The sequence below is a fragment of the Gopherus evgoodei genome, chromosome 11, assembly GCF_007399415.2.
Source record: "Gopherus evgoodei ecotype Sinaloan lineage chromosome 11, rGopEvg1_v1.p, whole genome shotgun sequence".
In the NCBI taxonomy this organism is placed as follows: domain Eukaryota; kingdom Metazoa; phylum Chordata; order Testudines; family Testudinidae; genus Gopherus; species Gopherus evgoodei.
This window is the reverse complement of record NC_044332.1, coordinates 71545713-71562212: the sequence shown is the minus strand read 5'-3', so window position 1 is coordinate 71562212 and position 16500 is coordinate 71545713. Positions and strand designations below refer to the sequence as shown.

Sequence of the window (16500 nt, the reverse complement as noted above, 5' to 3'; positions counted from 1 at the left end):
TTTATAATATTTTGTAGTAGTTTAGAAAGCAATGATAAGCCCAATCCTGTAATATTTACTCAGGCAAAAATTCCATTAAGGACAAAGAGATTTTTGCATGAGATAAAAGAATCAGGCCTGAAATCAAATGATACTTGGCTATCAAATCTCACTGCCCTTTGGCAACCCAGTGCTTAATGGGAACAGGAATGAAACCACCAGATTTTATCTAGGCATTATATTGGTGGCAGATAAGTAAGAATTAGCAAAATGCTCGTGTGCTTCTAAGAACATACGTTAACACATGGATTAATCCACGCTGGGAGAAAAAGAAGTTACACATTGATTTAATTTTAAACAACAATGTAAAATGATCAGAATCTAAACAAGCAATGAGTGTATGGCTGGGGTTTTATTAATAAAATCATGCTGACTGCTTTGTGGGTCCACTCCGGTTCCTGTTGAAGTCATAAACTTTTGCCATCAACTGCCATGGGAGTAGGAACAGGCCCTATGCGAGTTTGTCTTAGCTTCAGTTTTCCACCGCACACCATCCTGTGTTTATAAAGTGATGCTTATTTTTTTTTTAAATCCACTTACTTTCTTGCCTCTATCCTGGCTTCAGAGTCCGCATCGTGGATTCCCTTCTTTATTGTTTCCGCTAATACTGAGATGTGTCTGAGATCAGAAGAAAACATTATTCAGCTGGTGAGTAAAGATGCAGAAAACCTCTCTGCACTCATAGATGAGTCTGCAAAGGTTAGTGATTTCTCCCCACTCTCGGCAAACAGAGAGCACTTCACAGCTTCTCCCATTTCCACATAACATTCTTTATGGGAATTATTTATTTATTCTTACAAGTCAGCTTTATTTCACTCCTTGCTGCTGGAAAACAAGAGCCAAGCTACATTCTTCAGAGGTCATTCCTTAGTTACCATAGAAACTATAAGGGTGTAAAAATAATCTCTTAACTCTTAAAGTAGCCCAGGGCAATTTGGGTTAATGAAGTAAGGATCAATCACCTTTCCTTTTCCCCGCACCTTTGTCTTTCTCCACAGACTGTTAGTTTAAATGGCCATAATGTGTCTTACAGATATTATTCTCTTATTATGTTCCTATTAGTTGTGTGTCAGCCTTAAACTAGCTATTCTGGCTTTATGTCTGGCACCTGGGAGGCAAAGTCCCACCCAGAGGGCCCCAACACCAGTGCACATGATATACCATCCTTTAGGAGTCTGCAGCCTGCTCCAATCTCTGCATATGTCCAGCATCATCAGTCAATAATACAAGGTGATGGGCCCACAGTCAGCTTCTCCTACCCCTTCGGGATGGCTTGAGCCCCAGTGGTTGTAGAAGGGAGTACTCCCCAGGCTTGGGTGAACACAGGCAGCACAACTGCACTCTGACTTGCAACAGTCAGATCTTAAGGCCAGAAATCTAGGGTGGGAGCATAAGGGAAGGAAAAGGCTCCTTGTGTGCTCCCCTCTTTGCATACCAGAACAATCCAGCTCTTAAACATATAGGACAATATAGGGAAAACTGGCTATTTAGAATAGTATTACTGCTTTACTATCTGGAATTACCATAGCATTATTACTTTGGAATAGCAATCTTTTGGAATGATTGGCCCACACAGTATTTGCCTGCAGCAAGAAACTGAAATGCCTAAGATCTTCTTTTCTGCCAATCCCAGTCCCTTCTCCCACGCCTAGCTTCTCTCTGCCACTTGTTTTCAGTCAGGAAAATATGAGATGCCCTTGCTTGAGTTTAATCTGGAGAGTGGTAGGGTTCAAGAATTCAGTGACCATCTTCTCTGCAGCCTGACTGGAGAGGACCCATTTTTCTTGTCCATTCAACAACACTTTTAGGAAATAGTGTCTGTAGCCCTGTGGTGCCACTAGAAGCTCCAATATTTGGGAGGCCTCAGCAATTCTCCCAACAGCCTGCGCCTAAGCAGGAGTACACAGGGCCTCAGAGGACTTTTTTTCCCTTTTATTTTTGAATGAGGAAGAAACAGATTTTAGCAGTGAAGGTGGGATGTTTCAAGCCATAGTACAAATCGCTTCTCCCGAAGGGACGCTCATGCTCAGATCTTACCTTTCTAGGGAGTGTGTTTGCCATTCCTGTAACAGCAAATCTAAAAACTCAAAGCAGCGCCTGAAAGTGGGTAAAGGAGAAATACTGTCTGAGCTATTTAAGCTAATAAAGAGGCATATGGCTTCTAGTGGACTTGCAACCACACAGTCATTTATCATTATGGGGCCCAGCTGGACACCAAAATCAGCAGTGACCCCCTTATTAAACATACTAGTGCATCTAAAAAGCTCAAATTCTACAAAGAGTTTTTTACACTACAAAATATGAACATACATTACAGTAATGATCTGAAACACTGGAATGTCACCACTGTCTGAAACAGTGCTCTGGACCCCAGCTGTAGAATATTACTTGTGGGGTGCTTTTGATTTTGATTCTTTTTAATACAAAGCACAGTGAGATATAGAGAAGATCAAAAGTTAATATTACTTTGCAGTTGCTAGCTCTTTACAAACACTACGCTTCATATCAAGTCCAAAAAGAAGGTATTTTCTCATCCCCGTACTTCAAATAGAAAATGAAGGACAGAGGTGTTAAGTGATTTGCTTAAGGTATGTGACAGAGCTGCCGTCAGTAGGTGACACAGTCACCAATCATTCTTACTTCTGTTTGTCCAGCTAGAGGAGACTGGAGCTAAAGACAGTGGGCACAGGTCTTCCAGCTAGACAGCAGAAAGGAAATACTCATCAATTTTTAAGGCCAGAAGCAACCAGTGTGATTATCCAGTCTGACCTCCTGCATAACTCAGGCCATTGAATTTCAGAGAATGTGACTTTTACACTCTGGTCTCAAGGAAATGTACCACAGAAGTGGTTGGTGGTAGAAAATAGGAGCATATCTGAGGCCTCAGAGGGCAGCCAAACTAATGGGATAATATTATAGCAATATCTAAACATGCACAAATATACACAACTGTACAGTATACCCACACCTACCACGGCCGGCTCCAACTTTTCTGCTGCCCCAGGTGGCGAAAAAAAACCTGACTGAGCTTCCGCTGAAGTGCCGCCAAAGAGGAAGACAGTGAAGGACCCACCACCGAATTGCGGCTGCAGACTGAAGCGGACCCGATTGAGCTGCCACCAAACTGCTGCCACCGCCGACCCGGACGTGCTGCCCCAACAACGGACAGTCTGCCACCCCTTTCCACTGGCCACCCCTCGCACCTGCTTCCTTCGCTGGTGCCTGGAGCCAGCCCTGACACCTATCTCCCCCCTACATGTTAAATCAGCTGATTTCTATTTAAAGGCCGTCCTTCCTTTTCAAGAACAGAAACAGTGATTCTTTCCTATACAGTGTGCAACTTCTTAAAAAAACACTTCGTATGAATTTTTCATAGCAACCTAGGGGATTCAGACACATCCATTAAAGTTAAGGGAAGATGTGCCGATAAATCCTCTACATCACTTTGAAAAACTCAGCTTTTCCTTTAAAAAAAAAACAAAACAGGAAGTGAATTTAAGCCATTGATAACAAGAAGAAAAGTTAAAACCTCATTCTCACCTTCTAACTGCAACAGACTTGGAGGTACAGTTACTGGTTATGATGGGTATTAGCCGAGGGATGTGCGTATGCTAGAACAAGAGAAACAGGAGAAAAACCTTTACATTTTAGATATGTGGGAGTGAAGCCAATTTCTCTTAGTCATCCTAAAGCCAACATACACACACTCATTTTGGCTCATTTTAAAAAATTTAGCCCATAAATAAAGGAATATTTTTAGGAAAGACATCCTTATTCACACTTATGGAAACAGGCTCCAGCGGGTCTGTAGTCACTGTGCCGTGTGAGACTCACATTCATCAATAGACAGAAATCTCCAGCAGTGGGGTATGCCAAGGCTTCCCACAGCATGCTAGCCACATCACCGGGCAGAGGCCACACTAGCTGATTAATGGCCTTAGGCAAGATGCACTGTCCATGCAGTGCTTACAAAGACTCTTTATATAAGGATGAGAAGGCAAGCAAAAGTGGTTTAAAAATGACTTCAGAGAAACATACACGCAACTCTCCAAAGGTAAAAATCCTTTCTTTCTGCAAAGAAGTTTCCCTAATATATCTTATGCTGATAGCACTTGTCATTCACTGTCAAAGTCCTTTGCAAACCATCACCAGTCAAGCTTCACAAGATCCCTCTGAGGCAGATATGTAGATATTGTTAACCTCACTTTACAGATAGGAAAACCAAAGGACAGAGAGGTAGGGCCCTGATCATGTACCACTTAAGTCAATGGGAGTTTTGGCTTTGGATTTCAGTAGGTGCAGAATTGGCCCCTAAGTGAATTAAATTAATGGAGATATCCTATCTCCTAGAACTGGAAGGGACCTTGAAAGGTCATCGAGTCCAGCCCCCTGCCTTCACTAGCAGGACCAAGTACTGACTGTGCCCCAGATCCATAAGTGGCCCCCTCACGGACTGAACTCCAACCCTGGGTTTAGCAGGCCAATGCTCAAACCACTGAGAATTGCCAAAGGTCATACAGTGAGTCAGAGGCAAAGCCAGGAATTAAACCTACTAGTCCTGATTCCTAACCCTCATGCTCCAATCACACAATCCATCATTCAGAATAATGAATAGTGCATAAAGAAATGGAGTACTTCCATTTTTCTTATACAAAGTAACACAGAGGGATACCCTGTAAACGATGAAATTATTCCTAAATGATCTTCGAGCCTGTAAATATGAACACGGTTAGGTCTTGGAACTGGAATCTAGAGCAACCTGGAAAGTTATGACTTTAAATCCTCACTTGCTGATCAACAGCATTTATATTTAATATTTAGTACTATGAGAACCACTTTCTTTTCTACTTACAATCTAGGATGCATCTGACGGAGCATGCTGCAGCCTGAACCATCAGAACAAGGTCTTCATGATACAAAATATCACTGCTAGGCTTCAATGCCAGACTGCTAATGATAATCTGAGGAGTTGCCCCTGTCCCTTCCCCTTCCTACAAGCTAATGGCCACCCAAACACCAAATGCTACCCAGCCAGCAGCCTATAATTAACAGTGTCCCTAGCATCTGAATGCTCTTCCTTCAGGTGGCTACACAACTTGCACTGAACAATTTAGTCAGTAAACTGCTAGATTCATAAATTGGGTTCATAAACAAGAGCCACCAAGAAGCAACTTCCATTGATAGTGGACAAACTATTACTCCTCATTTATTGTCAGTCTCTTTTCCCCTCTTGAACTATTTCAGTAAATAGTTTTCCCTTTTCTAAGACATGACACGGGGATCAACAAAAATAAGGTACTGTTTGAATGCAGATATCATATCCAGATGAGATTCAAGGAAGAAGTCTCATAGCCAAGTTCTGCAACATTTAGGTGCATAATCTATTTATTTAAGCTAATTTTCACCAGGGTCATGTTCACATTCTCTCCTCAGTTCTGATCTGATCCCAGATTTAAGCCTTTATAAGACCAAGTTTTGTTCTGATATATACTTACTCGGATGATTAATCTAACAGCTACGACACCTGAAGTGGACATGACTTTGGCACTGTTAGGAATCAGATTAAAGATGGTTGGCATGATGGCTTCTGCCCCATGGTCAAACTTGTTTCCCAAAACTGAAGACAAATGTCTGAAAAACAGTTAAGAAATGCTGGTAAATATGCTTTAGATTATGCTAGTCATAGTAATGTAGACTATCTGACATGCACTATTTCATGATTTTGCAGTCTCCTCTCTAACTCCACCAAAGAAGAAAGAACAAGACATATCTCAAACATTTTCCAGTTTTCATCTCAAACCAGTGCTATGCTTTATGCTCATCCAGATTTTTAACAAGGAATAAATTCAGCATGGAAGCTCACCACATCACTGGCACCCTGTTAAAGATGCACTAACAAACCTATAGGGCACTGCTGAATGACTCGGTTTTCTAGCACTTGTCAGTTTCAGATTCCGTTTTCTGGCAAGCTTCTGTCTTGCCTTGACATTTGTGAATTTCATAAATGATTATTAATAATGCTCTAGTTCCCTTTCTTCAAAGTCACTGCTCTGGCAGTATTCAACATTCAGTCACTACGGATGGGGGAACGAGCCCACAGAAAATAAGAACTGACCTGTACTTTCACCCCAAACTCAGTCTGAACCCAAAGACAAAACACATTTCATATTTCTGTCTTTATTATTCAATGTTATGCTGCCTCCTTGCCTGCTAACTTCAGCTCAGGCAGAAAGTGAGAGTGTGAAATATCATAAGAGAAGCTATTCTGTTGGCATTTCCAGCCTTAACAGACCCAGGATAAATGGGAACTTTTCAACTCCATTCTGCAATCTCCTAAGGGTCAGAATATTCACGTGTTTTCCACATAAAGCATCCACAATTTGCCCCTCGCTACTGAGTACATTGTAACTTAATGGAATTAAATGAAATTAGCCACTGTGGGCCTGATCCTTCAGACGTTAGCCATGACCAAATTCCGCACTCCATGCAACCCCACTAATTTAAAATGTGGGGTCAAGGAGAGCAAAATATGGCCCCCCACTTCTGTTCTATTGGATTCAGATACTCAGGGCACATTCCATTTTGTTATTTGGAATTGTGGTATTATACTATTGTAAAGCATTTCACAGCATTATGGACTTGAACTTGCCAGGTGCTGAGTACCCTCAACTTCCATGGTATTCAATGGGCCCTCGAGGTGCTCAACTCCTCAAAGGCCAGGCATTGCAACAGGAGCTCTGTTGTCTCTGCCTGTTTACAGAAATGCATAACTCAGTCAAACCTGTTTGATTGTGAACTGACCCTTAGAATGTCGCAAGCATACCTGGGTCATGAGCCCAGGACCAAAGAGCTCCACCTCCCTTTTTTAAATTTAAAAATAAATAAATAAATCTGTGGTGTCCACACTAGAGCTAATTGTGATCGCCGAATATTTCTGTGGTTTTACATGAACTATTTTGAATTTGAATAATTTAGAAACACTTTGAGGATTTTTTTAAAGCTAGCTTTGGCCAGCAATAAACCCATAAGGTCAGATTTTGCCCTTTCCTACATTGGTTATCAATCTACAGTAACTCCATTGAAGTAAATGGAACTACTTCAGATAGACACTGGCGTAACTGAGCTCTGAATCTGGTCCATAATGTGAGTAATGGCTTTCCAAGGTTAAAGCTGATCAAGGCTTGACCAATCAACATTTCCAAACACCATCACCATATGCAACCCATCCCCACAGGCTGTACAACCATGATTAATGAACCGCATGAGCATGGTTTTTAAATGGTTGTGGCAAAAACCAAGTTCTAACGCCACTTTGTCTGTCCAGTACTGACAAGGCCAAACAACATCACAAATGGGTTCGAGCCAGGATCGCCTCCTTTTATCAAAACTAATTGTATAACACAGTGTAGAATGTGGAGCTTTGTATTCCTTACCCCAACGTGATACACGCCTCTCGCACTACCTGAGACCGCAGATCTTTAGCAGATAATTTAAATGCTCCATCCAGCAGGCGTAAGTGTTGGAAGAAGTTATCATGCTCGGCAGCTCCAGCTAATAGTAAGGATCGAATCCTTTTCAGCTGTTGGCAAACAAGATTTAAGGACTTACAGGTGACAAAATAGCAAGACACACTGGTATCTATTAATGAGAAATAAAAACACTGAGAATTGTGTTCAAAACTAGCACTCATTTTTCAACTTCCCTGTAAAAATATGAATGTGTTGAGAAACAGGTTCTTAACGCAATCTAAGATCACATATTTCAGGGATCAACATATTGAATAAATGTAAGAACATTCATACGTTAGCCTTGGCCATGCTGCAGGAATCCAAAAGTGTCACTTACAATTTGACCAATGACAAAACGTGGCAAGCCAGACATTTACTTTTACAATGGTATCATTAAAGTTATTGGGACATTTAAACAAGTCAAAGAATTTGAAGGTTGCTCCTCCATGCCCTCCATCCATTTACGTTTAGGGAAATGAACATCTTGAAACACTCAAGTGCATTGTATGCATTGAAAAGCTATAATCTTCTCACAGCTCTCATTAAAAAGATGGTCTGACTTGAAAAGCCACAACTCAGATTCTGATCTCAGTTACACCAGTGTAAATCTGGAACATCCACACTGAATTCATTAGAATCAGGCCTTGTCTACACTAGGAGTGAAATCCTGCCCCAATGAAATTAATGCAAAATTCCCACTGACTTCACTGAGGTCAGAATTTCAGCCTAGGGAGCTAGTTTTAGTAACTATGCCAATGCAAAAAATTAATCATGGTGCACCAATATCAATTCACTATTAGACTTCGGAACCAAGGTTCAGACTGAGGTAAACTGCACCAGTGCAAATCACTGCTTGGACAAGTACGTCAGGGCTACACTATGCCCTGCTTGGACAAGTATGCCAGGGAATTTGCATCAATACAATTACATCACTGTATTTATACCAGTGGCAGAAACCCAGAGCGTAGAAAAGGTCTTATGCAGATTTACATCAGTGTAACTTAGAGTTTGTCTATAATTAAGACTCAAACTCAGCATGTCCATTACAGGTCTGATTTCCTGTCACTGTGCTCCTCCATGCAGTCATTTCCACCTGTGCCCCATGGATACAAAATGCGACCAAACTGTTTTACACCCACTTTGCACAGGTGTAAATCACTATACAGCCTAGAAGGCAGTGAAGAACCAGGACTTTTGCGTGCATCCATCTACCCAAAAGGAGCGCATTTTGAACGTCATTTTTGAAAATTTCACTCAAGTCTAATAGCGATTTTCTAGGTTTATCTATTTGTTTGAAAAAATTAAGTATATCTTAAATGTATGATGACTTATTCAATATGATGCCTCTTCATGATACTTACATTCCTATAAACCTAATACTTCATGGTTTCCTTGATGTAGGAGTTTAAATTTAGTCCCATAGCGTGAAACTCACTCCATGCAGAGGGCCAGTATAGTCACTGCACCACTTAAACTGCACATCAGCTCTATTTAGACAACTTCAGTGGCGCACAGACCTTGTGCTGACACTCTGCAAAGGGATGAACTTCACCCATAAAAACCTTACATTAAATTAATTAGTATATAGGTCCAATGCTTACTGCGGATACTCTCTGCTCCCAGTCATGCTTATCATCCGATAGGATTTCCCTAATTTTGTTTATGGATTCTTCAAGGTCTCGGCTGGAATAAATCTGTGAATTAAAAAAGAAAATGTTATCAGGATAAAAGAAATACTTACTCCAGTGAATCAGAAGATTTCTTAACTGAACCTCTAACCTCCTTCATTCCTGAATTCTTTACTACCATATGCAAAAAACCACGTACTGCATCTGGCTCTTAGACTCTAAGGGACTAATATACTGCACTAAATTAAGAAATATTTAATGGCCATACAGGATGTTTTGACTATTAACCAGCTCTACAATTTAAAGGCAGTGAGCATTATTTCTGAAGTCAACGTCATACCTAAAACAGTCTTCTAGAGGGTTATACAAAACCACCAATAGATACAGAGAGACAAATTAACAAAATTTGATACATAAATTACGCCCTCAAAGTGTGTAAAATACCCACCGCATAAGTGACACCCATATTTGTTGGCACAATAAGTAACTATGCTTATAAGTGTCAGAGGGATGTTAGTCTGGATCTGTAAAAGCAGCAAAGAATCCCGTGGCACCTTATAGACTAACAGACATTTTGGAGCATGAGCTTTCGTGGGAGAATACTCACTTCGTCAGATGCATGTCACATGCATCTGACGAAGTGGGTATTCACCCACAAAAGCTCATGCTCCAAAACGTCTGTTAGTCTATAAGGTGCCACAGGATTCTTTGCTGCTTATGCTTATAAGGACCTACTTGCCCTGTAAGTGCAGGTTTTTACTGGCACTGTTTACATTCCAGTGTTTGAAAGAATGTCCCAAAATAGCACATTAGCCATACGAACAGACAACATTTAAAAAGCTGAAGAGTAGCTTTAAACATACTGAAATCTGAAAATGAAAACATCACTTTACTCCTCTGCCTCCCTCTTTATTAGAGCTTGCCACCACTGAAGTTAATGGGCTTCAGCTATTGATTTCAATGAGAGTGGGATTGGGTTGGACATCTGCGTTATACTGTTATTATTAAATGTTTTAAAATGTATTTCTTCTTACCTGAACTGTTGGGACATCATCAAATGCTTTAATAAAATCCTCCTCATCAACAGCACCAGCTCCCTCTTTGGCTGCTGACAGATAAATGAAAAAGCCTTTGCACCCTTCTCATCAACAACAGTATAATCACTAAAAATATGCTCAGTTATGAAAGGACCCAAAGAAGAAAGAAGTCGCACACTCCCCAAACCTACATGGAAAGACTGTTACAGCTGTAATGGAAACAATAAAGGCAAGGAAATTCAAAGCAAAGCACAAACTATACACAGCATCCTTCAATTCCTAGGCATAACAGAGCACATTACAAATTCGCTCAGGAAGCCATTCGACCGTTAGGGGGTGCTGCCTGAAAAGATGAGATGGAATATTTACTTAAGCTACGAGGGAGTTTTTCTCTTAAAGTATTTAGTCCCATTTATAATTGATGAATGTGTGGATCTCCTGACAGGTCCACAGACTGAAGATACAGAGATGGGGAGAAAAGGAAAAGGCTTAAGGACATTATTCAGATGACAGTTATCGTTTGAGAATGGAATCAGGAAAGTTTCCTTTAGTTGCAATTTGCAAATAAATTCAGAGTCATTGTTCAGTTTTCTTTTCACTCTTTAATTAGAGCATCAGAAGCTGGAGGTCAAGTGGCACAAATGTTAAAACAATAATTTGCCAACTGTTTAAAATTGTATGAAACTGGAGTTCAGCACATACATTTTTTACCTTATTTGTTAAATAAACAGCCTGTGTTATTTAAGCTATTTGACTACAGAGGTGCAGTTCTTTTAGGAGGAAAAAGTGGATCACTCACTGCACACTGTTGCTTCAAACACAATGTTGAAGCTCACTATGTGGATCTGGATGTGGGAATCCTTTGCAGGTCCACTCTTCCAGAACACATTATTGGTGCTTAGCCAGTATAAGTCTCATGTTCTCAGACAGAGCAATTCACCACCCTAAAGAGGGCCTGCTTAGCACAAGGACTATGCCGCCCTTAGGTCCTCAAAATAAGGCTTAAATGGGACTGCAGCAGTGCCTAGGTGTTGTGCAAGCCCTTTACAGAGAGGTGAGTTTCACCCAATGTGTGATATTGCCTTACCTGTGGACTTTGAGCCCAGAGCTGCAGACCCAAGTCTGCGAGCTGCCCCCATGCCAACTCTGCGAGAGTTTGGAGGGGCCTTTGAAGATGTAGATGAACTGGCCGAGGAAGGTCTGTTCCCGTCCACAGAGTCTTCATCATCAAAATTTTTATCTGAGGAAGAACCACATTCAGCCATAACTAAGGTGAAAATAAAATATTTCCCAGCTGGTGTGCCTATATTAGAGCAAGTGCTCTGTGCATTTCCTGCAAGAATACTGGAGATAGCTCTCACTTCAACAGCTTTTAAAGGCTTTATACTGAAGCTATTTTTAAAAGAATAAACTAACAAGCTATGATCAATGCCTGCATTAAACTGTCCTTTCTAAATACAAATTCAAGGAGCTGGTCAGCTCAGGAGATCTACAGCTTTCCACCTCAAGAGGAGTAAAGAGGCAGGCCTTGGTGTAACTGAGAATTCAGGCAGTGGTTTGTCATCGTAGCTGGGATCAAGGACTGAAGGGCCCACAGATCCTCAGCTACAGGTTGTGACTGTACAACAGAACTGAGAGTTTGTCTACATTGTTGCTGTGCTGATATAGCGCATATGGTGAAGAAGCACTATGTTAACGAGAGTGCTCTTCCGCCTATGTAATTAGTCTACCTCAATGAGAGGCGGAAGCTATGTCAACATAGCTTGGTGTAGACAGCACTTCAAATTGATTTAACTTATGTCGCTCAGGAGGGTGGTTTTTCACACCCCAGAGCAATGTAAATTACATTGACTTAAGTGCTGGTGTAGACAAGACCTGAGGCTCCTCAGAAGGGCAGTGTGGGGAAGATCACACAGCAACTGTCCATGCTGTACCTGCATTCTATGGATCAATAAAAGACACTGGCTTTCAGGGCTGTGAATCGTGCAACTTTCAGAAGCCCTAAATCCACTTTAACTTGTTTTTAAATGACAATTTGCTACATAGACAGTCGGAAGGTGTAAAATGTTTGGATGGCTAACCCGGGCTTTGTGTGCTAAGAAAATCAGACTGAGTTCTACTATGTTTCCCCCCAGATCTACTCCCACCACACAGCCCTTCAGGATCACATTACGCCCATCTAAGGTGGCCTCCTTTTCAAAAGGCAAAAGTAGGACATATGTAGGAGCCCCGCCTGCCTCTGTGGGCCCTGCAGTCTACCTCTTTTCTCCCCCCCAAACTCCCACACCCTGCTCCTCCTCTTCTCCCTGAAGCCCCGGCCAGGTCAGAAGCCAAAGCCGGGCCATAGCAAGAGCTGCCCAGGGAGCCAGGGCTGTTGTGGGGAGCCCCAGACCTCCACCTGCCCCGGGCGGAGGACAGGATGCCCAAGACCAGCCCCTGGCCCGTGTCCCCACCCCCTGGGGTGTGCTGCCCAGGGCAGGTGGAGGGTCCAAGGCTCCCCATAGTAACCTAGGCTCCCTGGGCGGCTCATACTACTGCTTGGCTGCAGCTTCTGGCCTGGCCAGGCGGTGAGGTCTCGTGGGGGGGGGGGGGGGGAAGCGCAGGGGGCACGGCTTCATGACGAAAAGGGGCTAAGGCCCACCTCAGGTCACGCACACGCACGCACCAGGAAGAGGCTGGCGCTGACCCTGAGGCTCAGGCAGGCGCAGGGCAGTGCCACAGGGAATCCAGGACAAATGTTGTCCCAGAATCATTCAGCCTGGGACCAGCACTTGAACTCTGCATTTCGGGACTGTCCCATCCAATTCAGGATGAGTGGTCACCCTGCAGGGATGGCTTTAGGCTGATTCCCCTGAATCGGGCCCCACACCTAAGAGGGCGCCATGCCCTAAAGAAGAGTGCCTAACTTTTTAATTTTTACTCACCTAGCGGCAGTCCGGGTCTTCGGCAGCACTTCGGCAGCAGGTCCTTCACTCACTCCAGGTTTTCAGCGGCATTTTGGCGGCGGATCCTTCAGTGCCGCAGAAGTCCTGGAACGAGTGAAAGACCCACCGCCGAAGTGCCACCGAAGACCCAGACCACCGCCAGGTATTCGAATCAGGCCCCGCACTTCTGAAAGCCGGGCCTGTCATCTTGCACCCACCTCCTTCTGTCTGGAGGTTGAACATGATTCCCTCTGGCTGGACCCCATCAATTCCATCTTTCATCAGCCAGAAGGGTCACTTCCAGCCAGGGGTTGAGCACATTCAGCACTAATCACTCCACTGACTCAGGAGAGCAGAGATCATTTAACAGTTCTGGGCATACATTAGTCACTATCTTCCAACTCAGCAAACCATATAAGCACCTGCCTACGTCCTTCCTCACTCAGCAAAGCTTTTAAGCATAAGTTTCACTTTAATCATATGCCTCAAGTGAAGTGAATGCTTAAGTATTTCAGTAAATAGGGATGGACTGAATAGGGTCGATGGGTGAAATTCCACCCAGCATCTGGTGAGCCTGCACAAGGCCCCCTCACCATTTAAATCTTTATCATGGAGTAGTGAGGATAGGCTTGTCCAGAATTTTAGGTGAATTTCACTCCAACTACATTTACTTTTAAATTCTTATTGAGAGATATATAGATATCAAGTAAAAGATTCATTACTATATATATTACCACCCAAGAGGAAATCATTACTATAAATATAACCAGGTAACAGATATTCTGCATTATTTCAAAAGTAGCACTTTTATCTAATACTATACATCTTGTGTCAGTTGCATTAATGTCCATCTAGACTGTCATTTATTTAACTTAAAAATAATCTAGCAATTGTGCTTTTCCAACCCTCACCCCGCCAGCACACACAAAGGGTGTGGTTTCTTATTCCAGATAATAAAGTAAAATAAAAACTCAGAAACCAAACATCAAGAATGACCTCATTTTTGTAGCATGTTAGTAAAACTCCATTAATTTGCTAACATTCCAATTTAAAATTAGCTTTCCTGAGGATTAGCTATAAAAAAAAGAGAGGAGAATTACAATCAAATGGATCTTCTTGTATTTTAAAAGTCAACATTGTGGCCAAATGTTTTTTCTAATATCTATGTTGAATAACCTTTAACATTCAGAGAGAATTTCCTTGACTGAAGATTAAGGATAATATACTGGCACATTCAAAACTGCATACCAGATCTTTCAGCAGCACATGTACTGGACAGAAAGAGAAACAAAGAACAGAAACAATCTGAATGTGGAGTTCATAAAATAAAATACAACCAAATCAACTATACAGTAACACAAAGAAGGATTTTCTTCCCAATTCAACAGCTGATGGTCATAATAATCATTTATAATTAGGATCAAATTTTGCACTCTAGCTGTAAATCCTATAGGGCCAAATTCAACCCAGGTGTAATTCCATTGACTTCACTGGGTGTGCGCCAGGGATAAAATTTGGATCACAGTGTTTAACATTTAACAATCATGACTATTCTCCTGCCCAATGTTCATTTATGAATGACGCTTAGTAATATCTAGCAGAGACATGCCTTACTAAAAGGGGCCTTTGTCTGCTCACTACTCTGCTCTCTCTCAAAATTAAAAAAATGCAATTTGCTTTAAAATCCCTTCTATTCACTTACAATCATTAAAAAGGAAAAAAAAGAAGAAATTGCTTACAAGTACATATCCTTTTGCAAATAAGCTTCCTCAACATTCCTTCATATTTTCCATAGCATGCTCAGATGTAACACTGTTTCACAGACTGCTGCAGACTTCAGACCAGAATCAATCATTGCCCCTTGTATTCATTAAGCTGCTGTCTTCACACATAGATTTGAACAGCTATGGCTTCCGTCCTATTTGTACAACTGTGGCTCTGCAGGATTCAAATGAATGCCCATTTTAGCCTAGAAAACTTCAGGCCACTTCCACGAAGGAAATTCACTGCTACTGTTAGTAACCTAGGACAGACAATCCAAGACCGAATACAAGCTTACTCTGTCTTGCTAGCTTGGCTCACAATAGGAACAAGCCTGAGTTTATCCCTTGGGAAGCTCTAACGGGAGCATCTCAACAGCTATCATCATTTGTCCATGACGAATAAATTTAGTCATTATTCATTTTACAGCGTAACCCCTTCAGGTCTGTATGAGGTGTAAAACAAGCAGGAGATGCTATCCCAGGAGCTCAAGAATCTGAGCAGATAACGGGCCAATGTTCTCTTCACCATAACTACTAATTTTTGCATTCCTGAGCTGGTACATCAGGGAGAACATCTCCAAAATAGCATGGAACACTTTAAAACAAACTATAATCGTGAGAGTCTCAAGTTTTCATTTGAAAAATATGAAACGCCTGAGCCCTTAGAAATTTCAGCTAATCATTGTAGCTGAGTCTCTTGTTAATTATTTACATGGGAAGTATTTGAGCAGAGCATTATTCTTGTAAATAATGTTGGTTTATACCTGAGCTATTCTTGCCAAAAAACATTTCTAGTTAAGATGCTGCATTATGGTCTTTGGGCCTGACGCTGGAAGGTGCTGAACACCGTCTGTTCCCACTGAGGTCAATGTGTACATCTGAATATTCCCAAGATACCTACTACTGCCTTGGGATCTAAGCATGAGTAGATCCTGATGTGCTTGGCATCTTCACAAGATGAGACCTTAAAGACTAATCCCACATTGTTTGAACTTGCAAGCTTTTAGTTAAGCAACTAAATCCATACTTAGGCATCTAAAAAAAGAGTCACTGAGCACCCACAATTAGATCAATAGGACCTGTGGGTGCTCAATGCCTCTGAAAAACAGGCCTCTGTTATCTCGATGCCTGTCTCCAGGCTACCAAGTTCTGGAATTTTGGCCTAAAGGAACTTGTTCATCTAAGTAACTAACTTGGGTTATGTTTTAAATCAGCATATGCACCAAACGACTGAATGGCTCAGAGAATCGATATTAAGGAACACAAACTTCATCTCTAAGTTACCTGTTCAAAACCAGTCCAGGTTGTTGTGAGAAAGCCATTACTATCTGGTTATCTGATGCCCTATGTGCAATGTGCTAGTGGGTCTCAGTCCAGATTTCAGAAGAAGATACCCACATCACACACACAATAAAACAAAAATCCAAATGGCATTAACGAGCCAGCATGTACACCAGGATTAAATGAGAATGGAAAATCAACTCATAGACTTTAAGGTCAGAAGGGACCATTATGATCATCTAGTCTGACCTCCTGCACAATGGCCTCCCCTCCCTTGAAATAGTCCCCTCCAGGTCAGAGTGAAGGGGCAGAGGTTGGGT

General features: G+C 41.9%; 1 protein-coding gene across 40 annotated transcripts in view; it reads right to left on the bottom strand.

Moving 5' to 3' along the window:
* CLASP1 (cytoplasmic linker associated protein 1) overlaps positions 1-16500 on the bottom strand; it is a 292383-nt gene that overhangs the window by 126582 nt on the left and 149301 nt on the right. For 33 of the 40 annotated variants that reach the window (XM_030581023.1, XM_030581026.1, XM_030581022.1 and 30 more), the window contains 8 exons: positions 11300-11452; positions 10210-10283; positions 9149-9241; positions 7473-7618; positions 5535-5670; positions 3580-3650; positions 2077-2136; positions 580-657 (listed from right to left, as the gene is read on the bottom strand). In XM_030581023.1, the coding sequence (XP_030436883.1) occupies positions 580-657; positions 2077-2136; positions 3580-3650; positions 5535-5670; positions 7473-7618; positions 9149-9241; positions 10210-10283; positions 11300-11452 (811 nt within the window). The remainder of the gene's footprint in view (positions 1-579; positions 658-2076; positions 2137-3579; positions 3651-5534; positions 5671-7472; positions 7619-9148; positions 9242-10209; positions 10284-11299; positions 11453-16500) is intronic. The other 7 variants (XM_030581025.1, XM_030581060.1, XM_030581061.1 and 4 more) reach the window with 1 other exon arrangement.